The sequence below is a fragment of the Pelecanus crispus genome, chromosome 5 (assembly GCF_030463565.1).
Source record: "Pelecanus crispus isolate bPelCri1 chromosome 5, bPelCri1.pri, whole genome shotgun sequence".
Classification (NCBI taxonomy): Eukaryota; Metazoa; Chordata; class Aves; order Pelecaniformes; family Pelecanidae; genus Pelecanus; species Pelecanus crispus.
This window is the reverse complement of record NC_134647.1, coordinates 63,794,565-63,808,192: the sequence shown is the minus strand read 5'-3', so window position 1 is coordinate 63,808,192 and position 13,628 is coordinate 63,794,565. Positions and strand designations below refer to the sequence as shown.

Genomic DNA, 13,628 nt, shown 5'->3' with positions numbered 1-13,628 from the left:
GAGAACAGGGTGTTATTGAGACTTAAAGTGCTTCTCCTCTTTTGAGTTTCCAGATATCATATGCATGTATTTAAGTGGTCGTTATTATAGCCCTGCCTTCTATAATTTTTCCCTTTTCCCTGTATGTTATTAATACCTATAATCTTGGGATCGGAATGACCAGCTTTACAGAATTTATTTCAGAGTGGGTAATTTAATTACCAAGACCATAAACGTTATCGATAAATGGTACTTTTAGTTCTCCTTCTTAGCTCATTACATTTTTGCTGATCAATCTTTGGTAAGTGGATTTAAAACTTGACTGTGAATTTCCCTAGTCTGAAATCCAGAGTGCCATGGCCACATCAGAATTATTCAGCACAATCATCTTTTTATGAAACATAAGTGTAATGTTTTCATAGTCTATGCTACTGTCTGTGATAGGAAATATATCTAAAAATTTTGAAACTTGTTTTAGCAAATCTTATCATGGTCATATCAAAGTCTCTTGTTTTTGAAGTCATTCTTTTCAGTTTTGAGTAATTAAAATCAACAAATGCTACACTAAGTGTACAGTAGGTCTCGAAACATAAACAAAGCTGTGCTTGTGTACCATCTGCTACTACTGTGCTGCTTAGATTTAGGTGTAGAATCTGAGTAGCCTTTTCTTTCTTGTCTAGTTTCTTGAATATGAGTGGAGAGAGCTTTTTTTTTTTTTTTTTTTTTAAGCACTGTTTTTAAAGGTCAGACTAGCAGTCATATTGTTACAAACTCACCTTCTCGCTTATTGGGCATAGTCACTGCAAAGGCAGCCATTAGCTTTGTGTCTTGCATCCCTCTGGAAGACTACTGTGGCTGAAGCTGTCAGTAAAGTATTTTGGGTCCTTCTCAAGCTCCTCTTCTCAGAAGAGGGATTGGTGTAGTAGGAAACGTGAGTGGCAGAGAGATGGGAGGGGGTAATCCATGTACATAAGGTTGGAGTCTTACAAGTGGGTTTGTGTAATACTCTGAAAAAAGTCTTTCCTAGGGAATCAGCATCGTTATGAAGCACTTCTTTTCTGGCTGTATCATATTTTCCAGGGCCCATACTAGGGAAAAATAACATGGTCCTAGTTTTGTTTCCTCTACAAAGAGCTATTTTTCTCTCTTCCCCCACCTCAAAGGACGGCCTGTTTGTCACTAATTGACCCCAAACATTGTAGATGCTACAGCCTTTCTAAAATGTTACTTCTTCTGGATGTCTTTCCAGTGTCCTCCTTATTCCTGCTATGTAGTTTAGCGGGGAAAAAAAATTACATTGCAATCTTGTCTACTTCTTTCTGAATGTCATCTATCGTTTTCTGAACTAAATAGTGCCTTCGTATTTAGATTTGAAGAAACTCCTCTTTCCGGTGTTTCCGTTGTTTCCTGTGTTGGTTCCCTCTCCTAAAGATAAGTGACAGACCATCAAAACTTATCTTCATCTCCATCAGTGTCTTATGGAGCAAGAGAGTTGGAAAGCATTTAATGAGCTTAATGAGTTGGTTAGTGGAGGGAGGTGTGTGTGATAAAAAAAGGAGATAGCTGTCCATTGATTTCTCTTTCACTGAAAAGTGAAATAGGTATGGCCATAACTTTAGCCTGCTTTTAATACAGGTCCTTCCAAAGCTGATACTTGGCAAGCATTTGATTAAACTTCGCTTCTGTTCACTCTCTTAAGAAGTGTTTTCCAATTTCCCGGTCCATTTTTTGCTGTTGGCAGTGACACTGTCCCTCTTGATTTCATTACTGTAGCAGACCTTACTCTGACCATCATCTTCTTTTTGATCTCATTAGGCTGTATCTGATTACTGAAAACAAACAACTTTATGTATTTTAATTTATCCCTTGCAATCCCAGATCTATGTGCTTGATTGTTTTTGTCTTTGGTATCACCAGTGTCTTTAGTGTATCCTGTTTGAACTCTGTCTTGCAGTTTTGACTTTTACTTGTCAGAGTAGAGTTGCACAGACATACTGAGGCCAGCTTTGTGGGGACCTTTTTCCATACACTTCTCCAGTGTAAGGTCAGATCATATTGTAATCTTAGCTAGTGGCTTTTATAGGTTTTTTGGTAATTGGACCAAGCGGAGGGCTCGGAGAACAGGTCATGTTATATGCTTCTCTTTTCAAGTATTGTTTGTTATGAGAAGTCGTCTTATCAATTCAACAATAAAGCATTTACAAATGAATACTCTCCCTTCCTCTGTTAGGTCTTAAAAATAATTTTCATTGAATGCGAACTAATGAATCTTCTGCTTCCCATTGCCTTAGACGACCTGGAGTCTTCCATTGCTCTTTGCAGTTTGGTGGCATTCAAATCTGATCAGGATCGTACCAAACTTGTTAAGTTGATGTGTGCAAGATTGACTTTTGGAATGGTTTTGTGGTTTGGGATCTACAATAAAAACAAACAATAAGCTCAAACACATACCTTGTCTCCCATGTTCACATTGAAGTAGGCAACTGCTTCTGTAGTAGAGATGTGCCTACTATGTATACACATGGTTTCTTTCATTTCAGGGCATTGACCCTGTTTCTGTTTTGAGATCCCTTTCCTGCTGCGCTTCACTTCCTTAGTAGATGATAACAAGGAGAGATAAGTATCACTTTTTCTGACAGAAATGCATGATGTGATAACACAGTGTATTTATACCAGGTTTTTTTGCTTCTTAACTGTCCAGTAGAAAGAGCTCAGGCGAGTGGATTTGTGACACTCTTTATCAGGACTAACATATGAAAGGGAGAGAAGAAATTCTGAGGGCATTCAGGGTTTTTCTTGTCTTGTGGGATTGACTGAGAAGTTTCTTGTTACTGAGTGGCAGTGGAATCTAAAGGGAAATGGCCCCCAAGCAGTCTAATGAAAACCTTTGGTTTCCATAAAATATAAATATTATACCTATGACAGGTATGTGGAGAAAGTATTAGGAAAGAATTTAAAAAGCAACTAATGACTTTGGGTGACACCTTATTTTCAGCAAATCTTTGTATATCTCTTTTGCAAATATGATCCCTCCTAAAACAGGAAAATCAAAATCACTGCTCCCTTCTGAAGATCTTAATTAACCTGCATTGTAGTGGTACTGGGAAATTATGAGATGATTTTTTTTTTACTATGTTGTGCTTTATTTATAGGATAATACCAACCTTTTTGAGACCTATGATGTTGAACTTATAAAAAAGAATGGGCAAAGCCTGGGGATAACAATTGTTGGATATGCTGGCACATGTGATGCAGGTGAGTTCTACAGGATTTAATAAAGTCTAGGATGGGGGCTTCTCAAATACCCTTTATTTACTATGGGGAAATTGGACAGCGCTTCTTTGAAACTGTAACTTATAAAATCTATCAAGAAGATATTTGGAGAACTTGCTGCAAAGTGAAATTCATCCACAGAAATTTTTAAGGAGTTGTAATTAACTTAAAAAAATATTTCCCACTTGACTGCTGGACTGCTAATTTTGCATGCTTATGTTGTTACTGTGCAAGATGTTAAGCTGTGGCAGACAGTTCCTGCATGTACAGACTGTAACACAGTCAGGCTCCTGTCCACACTGTTCCTTATTTTGCCCCTGTGGTATATAGGACAATTCAGATTGTGCATTTTAAGAAGAATTTAAAAAACAGAGTATCAGATGTCCCCAGTTTGCATTAACTTTTGAATGGCATCTTCAGTATGTACAGAATAGCTCAACATGCAACTTTCGTTTGTTTAAGAATTGTAGGTGTTAGAGAGGAAATGATCAGTCAGATTAACTAGTCCATCCCTCTGCCAGGCAGGAGATGCAGAGAATCTTAGCTGTGCATGATGTATATGCCACCTTCACAAGATGACGTATTTGTCTTTGGCAGATGGCTGTTTCAGTGTCTAAACTCTGGGAACAGATTAAAATACCTGTGCTAGGATATGGGGACATGGAATCAGGTTGTTTTTTTTTTCTAAATCCTCTTTAAATTAGAGCTGTTAACTCGTCTTTCAATATTGGTTCCACAAATTATAGTATCTCTAAAATTGCCTCAACTGTATATCTGGTTTTACACAAAGGGGTAGTGCTTTTCATCCCTTCCCTTTCCTCGTGGGACTCAAGAAAAAGTATTCTGGGGATGTGGTGCTGGTGCAGCTGGAGTTGCACTCCAGCCCTCTTCATTCCAAGGAGATCCTCTTGTGTTGCCCCTTCAGGATTCCCAGGCCAGTGCCATAAGCCCTGGGAACTGGGCTGGGGAGGAGCACCTGTCAGGCAGTGGGAAAAGGTGGGTTTGAAGTGCTGGTTAGAGGGGCTTTGCTGAGCATGGACAAACCACGTTGGGCAGGTGTCTGAGGAAGGTTAGTGTTCAGAAAAGGATGCATGAAGAGTCAAGATTCACTAGAATTTAAAGATCATCATCTCATGTTTTGCAGGAGTTGTTGGAAGGGAAGGGTTACTGTTTCAACTGATGATTGTTTTTTTTATTTCCTTGTTCTAATTAGAAGCTAGAATTAATCAAACGTCAAACATGACAAAGGACAGCTTTTCTGATTTTCATTTCTCTCTCTTTTTTTTTTTTTTAAAAAAAAAGAAAAATCCTTTTTCATTAAGACTTAAAGTACTGAATTCTTTAGGTGTAAGATGATTGAAGTCCTGATCAAAGTACTTAAGCACATACTTTACTTTTAGCTTAGGTAGCGCTATTGAAATCAAATGCAGCATGGATTTAAGTGATTGTGGTTTAAAGCCTGGGTAAGCACAAGGATGAATCCATAGAGGAGGTGGCCTTTTGTGAGCCATTTTAAGGAAAAAATTTTGAGGTCAGTGTACAGGTGATTGTGTTGGTGCTGGTTTTTTCCATCAGAGATCCTCAGTCGTTCTATGTTAAGCTGTGTGAGTGGTAATGTGCAAATGTTGTTGGTTTACAGAATCATAACTTTGTAGACAGAAGTGTGTGAAAAAGGCTGTAATTAAAAATCTTAATAAGAAAAGTAACAAATTAGGTTAATGTAGTGATTTGTTTTTCTTCCTCCCCTCCCCCTGCCAACAGAACCTTCAGGGATTTTTGTGAAAAATATAATACCTGGTAGTGCTGCTGACCACAATGGCCAAATTCATGTTCATGACAAAATTGTTGCTGTAAGTAAAATAGTCTGCTTCTATATTGTTGTAGAACTAATACTTCATTACACATCTCAGTGTTAAAAGAACAATGTAGTAAAGACTTTCTAAAATTAATTAAACCTTCACCAGCTTTGCAGAGGAAATAATTTGGTGGTTCGTATTTGTTTGCGTAGATTTGTAACAGAAATGAGCTTTGGCTTGCTGTGGTTAAAATATTATTTTATATTCAAAGTAGTAGTAAATAGTAGTTAACTATGAAAGAGGTAAGCATTTGGATTAAAATGTTTCAGAGTGGAGAATCTTGGCTTTTGGCCTGAAGTAAAGATGAGCAGCATTAGCTTCTATTTGAATTGTATGGGATTTGAGCATGGTTAAGATTTTGCAAGACATGGCACTGTTTATGGTCCTTGATGACTGTGTAGCGTAGTGTGGATACAATCAAAATGTTAATAGTCACAATTTAGGTTTAAAAACCCAAGTTTTTGTGTAGAAAAATTAAAAGCCATTGAATAACAGTGAATTGAATAATAGCTGATTTTGCATTCACAGTACAAGCAGGAATGAATTACAGAGTCGTCTTGTTTTAAGAGATAATATTTCTAGAGATATGATTTTAAATCACTTTTAAAATGTGTGCTATACCAGACCTTCCAAAGTCAGCTTCTCCTTTGTGAGAGCAAAAATTGATACAACCTTGTGCTTTTATCTGCAGCTTTGCAGGAGAAGCCCCTATTGATGCATGATCTAACAGTGAGGTGAACAGAGTATTTTGGGTGTAAATTAAAACATCTGAATTAATGTAAGAATTGGGCTGTTCAGAGGGGGTTATATGAACAGTTATGTGTATAGGCTTGTATGGGGCATGTTAGAAATCCATGAGAAAACTAACAGTGATAATGAACTGAACAGAGTTCTAGGTTGACTGCTCTTGCTGGGAAGCTTCATCCACAATACTCCTCAAGCTGGTTTTTGTAAGCAAAAAAATTGTAGGGGGAAATCAGTGCATACTTAGATTAGTAAATTCTGTTCTGTGGTGGTCCCATGAAGAAAGCATAAATTACTGTTGTATTTCCTTTTAAAATGCATTTTGAAAATATTATCTAATCAGTGAAATGTAACTGATTTAATGAGATTGTTTTGCAAATACTACTGTCTTGGGTGAATAACCCTATAATTTCTGCACGATATAATGTGGTTGTTGCTTACAGCGTATGGTGCAGCCTAAGAATGTAATGTGATTACTGTTATATGATTATATGATATGATTTTTCTGGTTTAGGTTGATGGAGTTAATATACAGGATTATACCAACCAAGAAGTGGTAGAGGCGTTGCGTAACACAGGACAGACTGTACGCCTTACCCTGCTTAGAAGGAAACCTTCTTCTACTATTTCTTCAGAAAGAGGTGATCCTTTTTTTTTCTTTTTCCCTTTTTCAGCAAGTGATTTTATTTTTCACTCAATTTACAGTTACCTGATTTAACAATTAGGACTAGATACCACATTATCCTCAATTTTGTAAGGGCATGCTATAGAAAATGAGATCCTTAAGGAGGAATGGAAAGAAACAGAAATGAGGGATTCGGGAAAATTAAGTGCAAAACCCCTGTGTAGCAAAAAAAAAAAAAAAGTAGTTAGTAGTGAGGTAGTGTTACTACTTCACATATTTTGCAGCATTTTTTTTTTTTTTTTGTTTTAAATCTGTTTTCACAGTGCAGCCAACTGTTCCAACCTGTGTGTCCCCTGGAGCTGTAGGGACTGAAACTAGGGTGGACGCTAAGAATGAGGAAAACCAAGAACAGAAGAATAATCTTCAAAATGAAAGGAAGCAGAGTCTGCGTAAAACAGGTGGATAGGATATCTTGCAATGTCTCTTCTGAGTCTTTGGAATTGTCTTTAATCCATTTTCAATATTGATGGGCTGTCGTGGCTTACTCCATCTTTAGCTTTTGCTCTGTAATGCTTTTTATTCAGGTCCCTCTGAAGTAAAGCGCTACCTGTTAGATCTATCAACTCTTCCACCCCACCGTATCCTCAAAATGTAGCACTGTCTGCAGGTTTGCTGAGGGTGCATTCTGTGGCATCCTGGAGGTCACTGATGAAGATACTGGATAATATTAGCCCCTGTAGCTATTGACCTTCTCTCATAACTGGCTGTCAAGCCATTGGTTAATGCTGTCTTTGATCCCAGTGGTCCATCTAGTTTTCAGCCTATTTAGCAGTCATCAAACCCATGCTTCCTCAGTTTCCAAATGAGAATGGTGATGTAAATGGTGTCAAAAGCTTCTGTAAAGTTGAGGTGTATTACACCCTTCATCCACATAGCTGTCTTGGCAGTCAGGTTGGTCAGTTATCTGGCAAATCTATATTACCTGTTCCTGATTTGCCTTCTTATCACGTATGTCTTTGGAAATGAATTCCAAGAGGAAGTATCTCATGATGTCTTCAGGGCCGAAGGTGAGACTGACTGGCCTATAATTCTCTGGATCTTCCCCTTTGCATAAAGTTTGCCCTTTTCCAGTCATTAGTGATCAAAGGCGGATGCCTTTGATTGCCACATCTTGTTTGGAGGGTTTTTTTGTAGATTATAGATGGTGGAGGTGCAGCCCTTTCAGTACTCTCTCATAAGCTCCATAGAGCTGAATGCCTCCAGCTCACCGATTCCTCTGTCTAGCCCTGGTCCTACTCTGACCTGAGGCGTCCTGCATGCAGTCTTCTCCTGACACAGATTTGCTCATCCTCCTCTGCTGCCAGGGCCCTGAACCAGATTGCTAGGTGAACAGCATCAGGAGATGGAACTCTTGGGAGTTCACATTTACTTCCTGATCCAGTGTTACCTTAGTCATATCTAGCTTCTTGCCCTCACAGGTCTTAGATTCCTGCATCTGCAGAGTCTTTTCAAAATATTCTGTTGGTTTCCTGTATATCATCTCTGATGCCCATTTGATGCAGTTTCCTCTTTTGGCACTGCAGTAACTTCATCAGAACTCACCTTCCGAGCTGCTCAACTTGGCCTCCTAAAACCTGTGACCTGAGCTGCAGCATCCTCCCTCAGGAGTTTTGACTGAGTAGGGCTTGCTGAAGGACTGGAGGTGGCTGCAGCAGCAGGGCCAGGGGATCATGTCTTGTGACATGTCTCCATTTGTAGGTCATTTTCTGCACAAATAAGACAGATGCTATTTCCGTGAACATCTGTCTCACCTGTGTGCCACCTGCCATGTAACTGCCTTGCTCGTGTTTGCTTGTCCTGCTTATAGTGCTCCCAGTCACAGACATTTTCTGGAGTGCCAGAGAAGTAGGAAGCCTCGCACAAGTTATGTCCACCTCCTGTGAGATTCCCCACCTGGCAATGAACCTCTCCTTGCTGCCTGCTGGTTCCCAGACCCAACTCTTTTACCTTGTGGTACTAATACTGTTGCATACTGCTTCCTACCATACTACTGTTGGAAACTAGAGTTCAGTCTCTAGACATGCAATTTCTGGCTTGCTTGTCCTGAGCTTACTAGCTGAACTGGAAATTGTTGACTGTACACCTATGCAGGCAGATGAGAATCTCTGGTCTGGCAAAGGTGTAATAGGCGTAAAGACCTGATAGATGGAATTGTAAGCTGGACAGGAGTTCAAATTAGGCATCTGTTTTTAACAGCAAAGGCAATTGGACATAGGGGCAGATCACAAAAGCATGGATTGCTTTGGTTTTTAGCTGACTTCTGAATCAAGGTCGGAGGTCTTTCCAGAAGGCGTGCTTCAATTCCCCTACAGATTTCTGGGCTCTTCTACAGGAAATTCTGGGTGAATTTCTACAGCTTGTGTTAAAGTCAGCATAAATTATCCTTATGCCTTGTAGTTTCTAAGATATGTAGATGTAATAGAGGATTCTAAATTATGGCTGCCAATGAATAACAATTTTGCTATGATTGTGGAAGATCTGTCAGTATTAAAGACAACCTGGAAACGAGAGAAATGTAGCAGTTCCTATGTTCCATTCTGTTTTACTTTTCTGTCCAAGCCTTGTAACCAGACATCCTTTGTTGTGACTTTTGCATGTTCCCAGAAATAGGAAGCCAAAGCAGAGGTGGTTGAGTAGCTGAGATGTGAGTTTATCAAAGCATTGTTTTAGCTGTATGAATGGAAAAGCATCTATTGATTTGTAACAATGGATGAATAACTTAAGGACTTAGCAGTAGGATGTATTTAGGGGCAGAAGAGCCAGGAGGACCTACACTTGCTGTGATAGAGGCTAGAAAAGAGCAACATGTGCTGTCCTGTCCTGTCATTTACCCAGTCCTTTTTTTTTTACAGTGGAGCTTTTTTATGCATGAAGTATTTTCTTTTTCTACTGAAGCGAACAGTATCTCTGTAGTCAGTTCCTGACTACTCATGATTGGGTTATCTTGTGTCACAGGCTGCAGATGTCTGTCCTGATACAAAGAGAACTTTCTGAGGAATTTGTTACCTAATACCTAGTGCTGTGCAAATATGGTATATCAAATATCAATGCCAGGATCGGTTTGTGCTGGGAACTAAAATTGTTTTTACCTGGCTTGAAGTTAACAAACTCTGTTAGTCTCAAGGTGTGTTATCTTAGATATGCCTAGTGATCCCTGTTCTGCTGATAATCAGATTGGATCAAACTGTATTTTTGAGCCCTTTTCATAGCAGACTCAAACTGCTTTGATGTGGATGCATCTGCCCCTCCATAAATACTCCGAAGTACTTTCAAAAGGAGTTTGTAACCAAGTTGTATGTATATGAGTGGCTCCCCTTCAATTCTAGCATTGTGCAAATCTCGTAATCCCCTTCCTTGGAGCTCTGTGGAGTACGGTGCAGATGCACCTGTATCTGGCAAGGACTTAATTGCCTGGAATCCATAGCTGCTGATTGGACCTATGCTGATTCCCTGCAGGGGCAGTGTGGTATATCTGCGCTGCGTTCCCCAGTGTATCATGTAGCAAGTGTACTATGAGATTTTTCTATTCTCCTATGTATCCAAGCTTCCCTTACCTTGGAGAATACAGGATAATGTGTTTGTTATGCACAGTGTGTCTTGGGATACGAAAATTTAAACACTGATGATATTGTTTGTTCGCGATTGGATACTGCACTTGATATCACTGAGCAGTGCTGGTCCTTCTTGGGCCAGCAGGATAATGCAATGGGCATTGCTTTGAAACAGAGTAATGAATCAGGAGCATTTAATGCAATGGAGAGCAAGTATCATTGCTTGCTTAAGCTGGGGTTTTTCATAGTGAAAAACCACTTTAAGTTACAAGGTTCTGCAAAAGCTTTATGCAACTATAAAATGTGTGTGTGTATGTTAAAAAGTTGAAATACTTAGTTGCAAAGTTTACTCATACTGAAATACGATGTATAAGATTTCACCTTGGAATAGAATTTAATGGCCAAGTTTAAGTTCCAAAGATAGGTGCTTATTTTGGACATGGTGATGGGCCCTTCGTTATAATGGTGCTAAAATAAATACTGCTAATTTAAGGCTCTGACTAAACTCTGGAAATGCTTTTAGAAGTTTAATGTAAAAGGTATGTTTTATAAAATATGTATTACTTCCCTTTAAGCCCAGTTGTGTGAAATTCTTATTAAATTGTGTTTCCTGGAGAGGTATTAAATAGTAATTCTGGCCAGGCAAAACCATGCTTAAGCAGTTCTGTTACAAAGGCAACATGGTTTAGGATGCAATGTACATGAGGCCTGAAACTTTCTGCTAGCAGACTAGAGGCAATTAACTTAACAGCCGCATCTGCAAGACTGCAGACTGGGCAGAAGTACTTTCTTTTGCCTTGCAGCAGGACTCAAAACCCAAAGATATGATGACGCTAGTCAGGCACTTAAAGATGGCTGGGGAAAAACATCCAACAGTAGGGCAGATAAAGGTAGAGCATTAATGAAGTGCACTAGAGGACAGTACACATCCTTTTTCAGTAAGTTTGTGAAACGAGGAAGAAATGGCAAGAAGAAAAGATCCCAATTTTGAAGATGCCAGCAATTTTGACCAGGAAAGATGTTTTTTACAATACACTTGTGATTTATTCTTGATGCTTGCTAATTAGAAATTAAAAACTGTATGAAGTGCAGACAGAAGTACAGGCTAAATATGTTGAAAGTTGTTGCTAATGAAAGCTGTCCCTGTCAAGTGTTTTCATTTCTGAGGCCTTGCACATTCTAGAATACATGGTATGTATCTCAGGTCATGAGAAATCCAGCTGGATGAGACACTAGAAAGAAACTTCCTATTAGCTGCCATGTGGAAAAAGCTGTTTGGGGAAAAGGGAGCATTTTAAGTGAATTGGGTGATACCATTGGAATTGAATATATTTAGTCCAAATCCCTCCAGCCAACATTTCCACAGTTCTGAGGAAGTTACAGGCAAAGACTTCAAAGTGTGTTTGAAAGAAAGAAAAGGGGAAACTTCAGATGGAGACGTGCATCATCACCTGCTCTGAACAACTTGTAGATTTTGGTAACATGTTTTGGAAGCAACAAAAAAAATCTGTATTCAGCCAACTGAACACAGCTTACAGTTACTGAACTGAACTTTGAGCTTGACCCTAAGATTCATAGGTCTATATTTGGCTGCACAGGGGATTGTAGGTGCTTAGGTCATAGAATCATAGAATCATAGAATCATCTAGGTTGGAAAAGACCTTTAAGATCATCCAGTCCAACCATTAACCTACACTACCAAGCCCACTCTAGACTAATCAAGGGTAGACCAGACTAAACCATATCCCGAAGTGCCACATCTACCCGTTTTTTAAACGCCTCCAGGGATGGTGACTCCACCACCTCTCTGGGCAGCCTGTTCCAATGCCTGACCACCCTTTCCGTAAAGAAATTCTTCCTAATCTCCAGTCTAAACCTCCCCTGGCGCAGCTTAAGCCCATTTCCTCTTGTCCTATCGCTAGCTACTTGGGAGAAGAGACCAACACCCACCTCACTACAACCTCCTTTCAGGTAGTTGTAGAGAGCGATAAGGTCTCCCCTCAGCCTCCTCTTTTCCAGGCTAAACAACCCCAGTTCCCTCAGCCGCTCCTCATAAGACTTGTTCTCCAGACCCTTCACCAGCTTCGTTGCCCGCCTCTGAACACGCTCCAGCACCTCAATGTCTTTCTTGTAGTGAGGGGCCCAAAACTGGACACAGTATTCCAGGTGTGGCCTCACCAGCGCCGAGTACAGGGGGACAATCACCTCCCTGCTCCTGCTGGCCACAGCATTCCTGATACAAGCCAGGATGCTGTTGGCCTTCTTGGCCACCTGGGCACACTGCTGGCTCAAGTTCAGCCGGCTATCTACTAACACCCCCAGGTCCTTTTCGGCCAGGCAGCTTTCCAGCCACTCCTCCCCAAGCCTGTAGCGTTGCATGGGGTTGTTGTGACCGAAGTGCAGGACCCGGCACTTGGCCTTGTTGAACCTCATACAGTTGGCCACGGCCCATCGATCCAGTCTGTCCAGGTCCCTCTGCAGGGCCATCCTACCCTCGAGCAGATCGACACTCCCACCCAATTTGGTGTCGTCTGCAAACTTACTGAGGGTGCACTCGATCCCCTCATCCAGATCATTGATAAAGATATTGAACAAGACTGGAACAGGTCCTCTGTGTTCATGCTACAACTTTGTAACAGCAGAAAAAAAGACAAGAATTTCTGTCCCCATGTATTTCTGCAAATGGAAGGAGTAGAAAAATGCGCTGGTGTTCTGGTTTTGCTACAGTTGGGAAGAAAAGATAGTGATCAGCCTGTGCTTGATAACAAGGCTCACGAAGAAGACTTCTCCTTAGAAACTTCAATTAAATTTAAATAGAGGAAAAGACCCTTAACTCGCAGCTGAGAATTTTGGAACAATTTGTCTTCCTTTTTTTTTAAGGAGATAATTTATTTCAGAGAGAACTGTGGTCTGTACGTACAAACCCAAGTTTTTATTCTTGGGGTTTCTTTTTGGTGACAGAAACTAGTTATCTGAATTGCTGGAATCCTTGAATATCTATATCTCCTTGAGCCTATAGGTTAAAATGCTCTAGGTATTTCCAAGTGAAGTCTCAGCTGTTAGGCTCTGAGGGGTGTGGTTTCTCAGTGCAGATCAGACAAAATTTGCCTGTCTGGCATGACAGAAAGTGAGTGGAAGAGATACAGTGATGGGTTATTTTGTTGTATAAGTTAACTTAAATCTTTGTTTTTAATGAGTGGAAAACTTCAAAGTTATAAAATGATGTAATGGGGATTGTATTGCAAAGCTCATGTTTTATCTTTGCAGTCTACAAAGGTGTTGAAAGCAAAGGCAGCTTGACATCCCATTTGTGTTGGCTTTGGCTAGTAGGTAGGCTCTGAGCTTCTCTTGGTGTCTTCAAAATTCCCCCCTTGAGGTATTTTACTCACTAGGTTGTGTGCAAAATGTGAGGTTGTGATTTACATTCTGAATTTCAGTGACACATCAGCAATACTAAGCGGTCTGTGCCTTGTCTAGACATCTGACAAACTATTACAGTCATTTTGGGGGAAAAAAAACCCAGTTTTCAGTAATTCAGGC

General features: G+C 40.0%; 1 protein-coding gene across 1 annotated transcript in view; it reads left to right on the top strand.

Annotated features, from left to right (window-relative positions):
* The window catches only part of PATJ (PATJ crumbs cell polarity complex component), a 147,891-nt gene that overhangs the window by 9,493 nt on the left and 124,770 nt on the right, over positions 1-13,628 (top strand). Inside the window, exons 8-11 of the mRNA XM_075710089.1 lie at positions 3,132-3,234; positions 5,014-5,102; positions 6,367-6,493; positions 6,801-6,935. Coding sequence (XP_075566204.1) covers positions 3,132-3,234; positions 5,014-5,102; positions 6,367-6,493; positions 6,801-6,935 — 454 coding nt within the window. The remainder of the gene's footprint in view (positions 1-3,131; positions 3,235-5,013; positions 5,103-6,366; positions 6,494-6,800; positions 6,936-13,628) is intronic.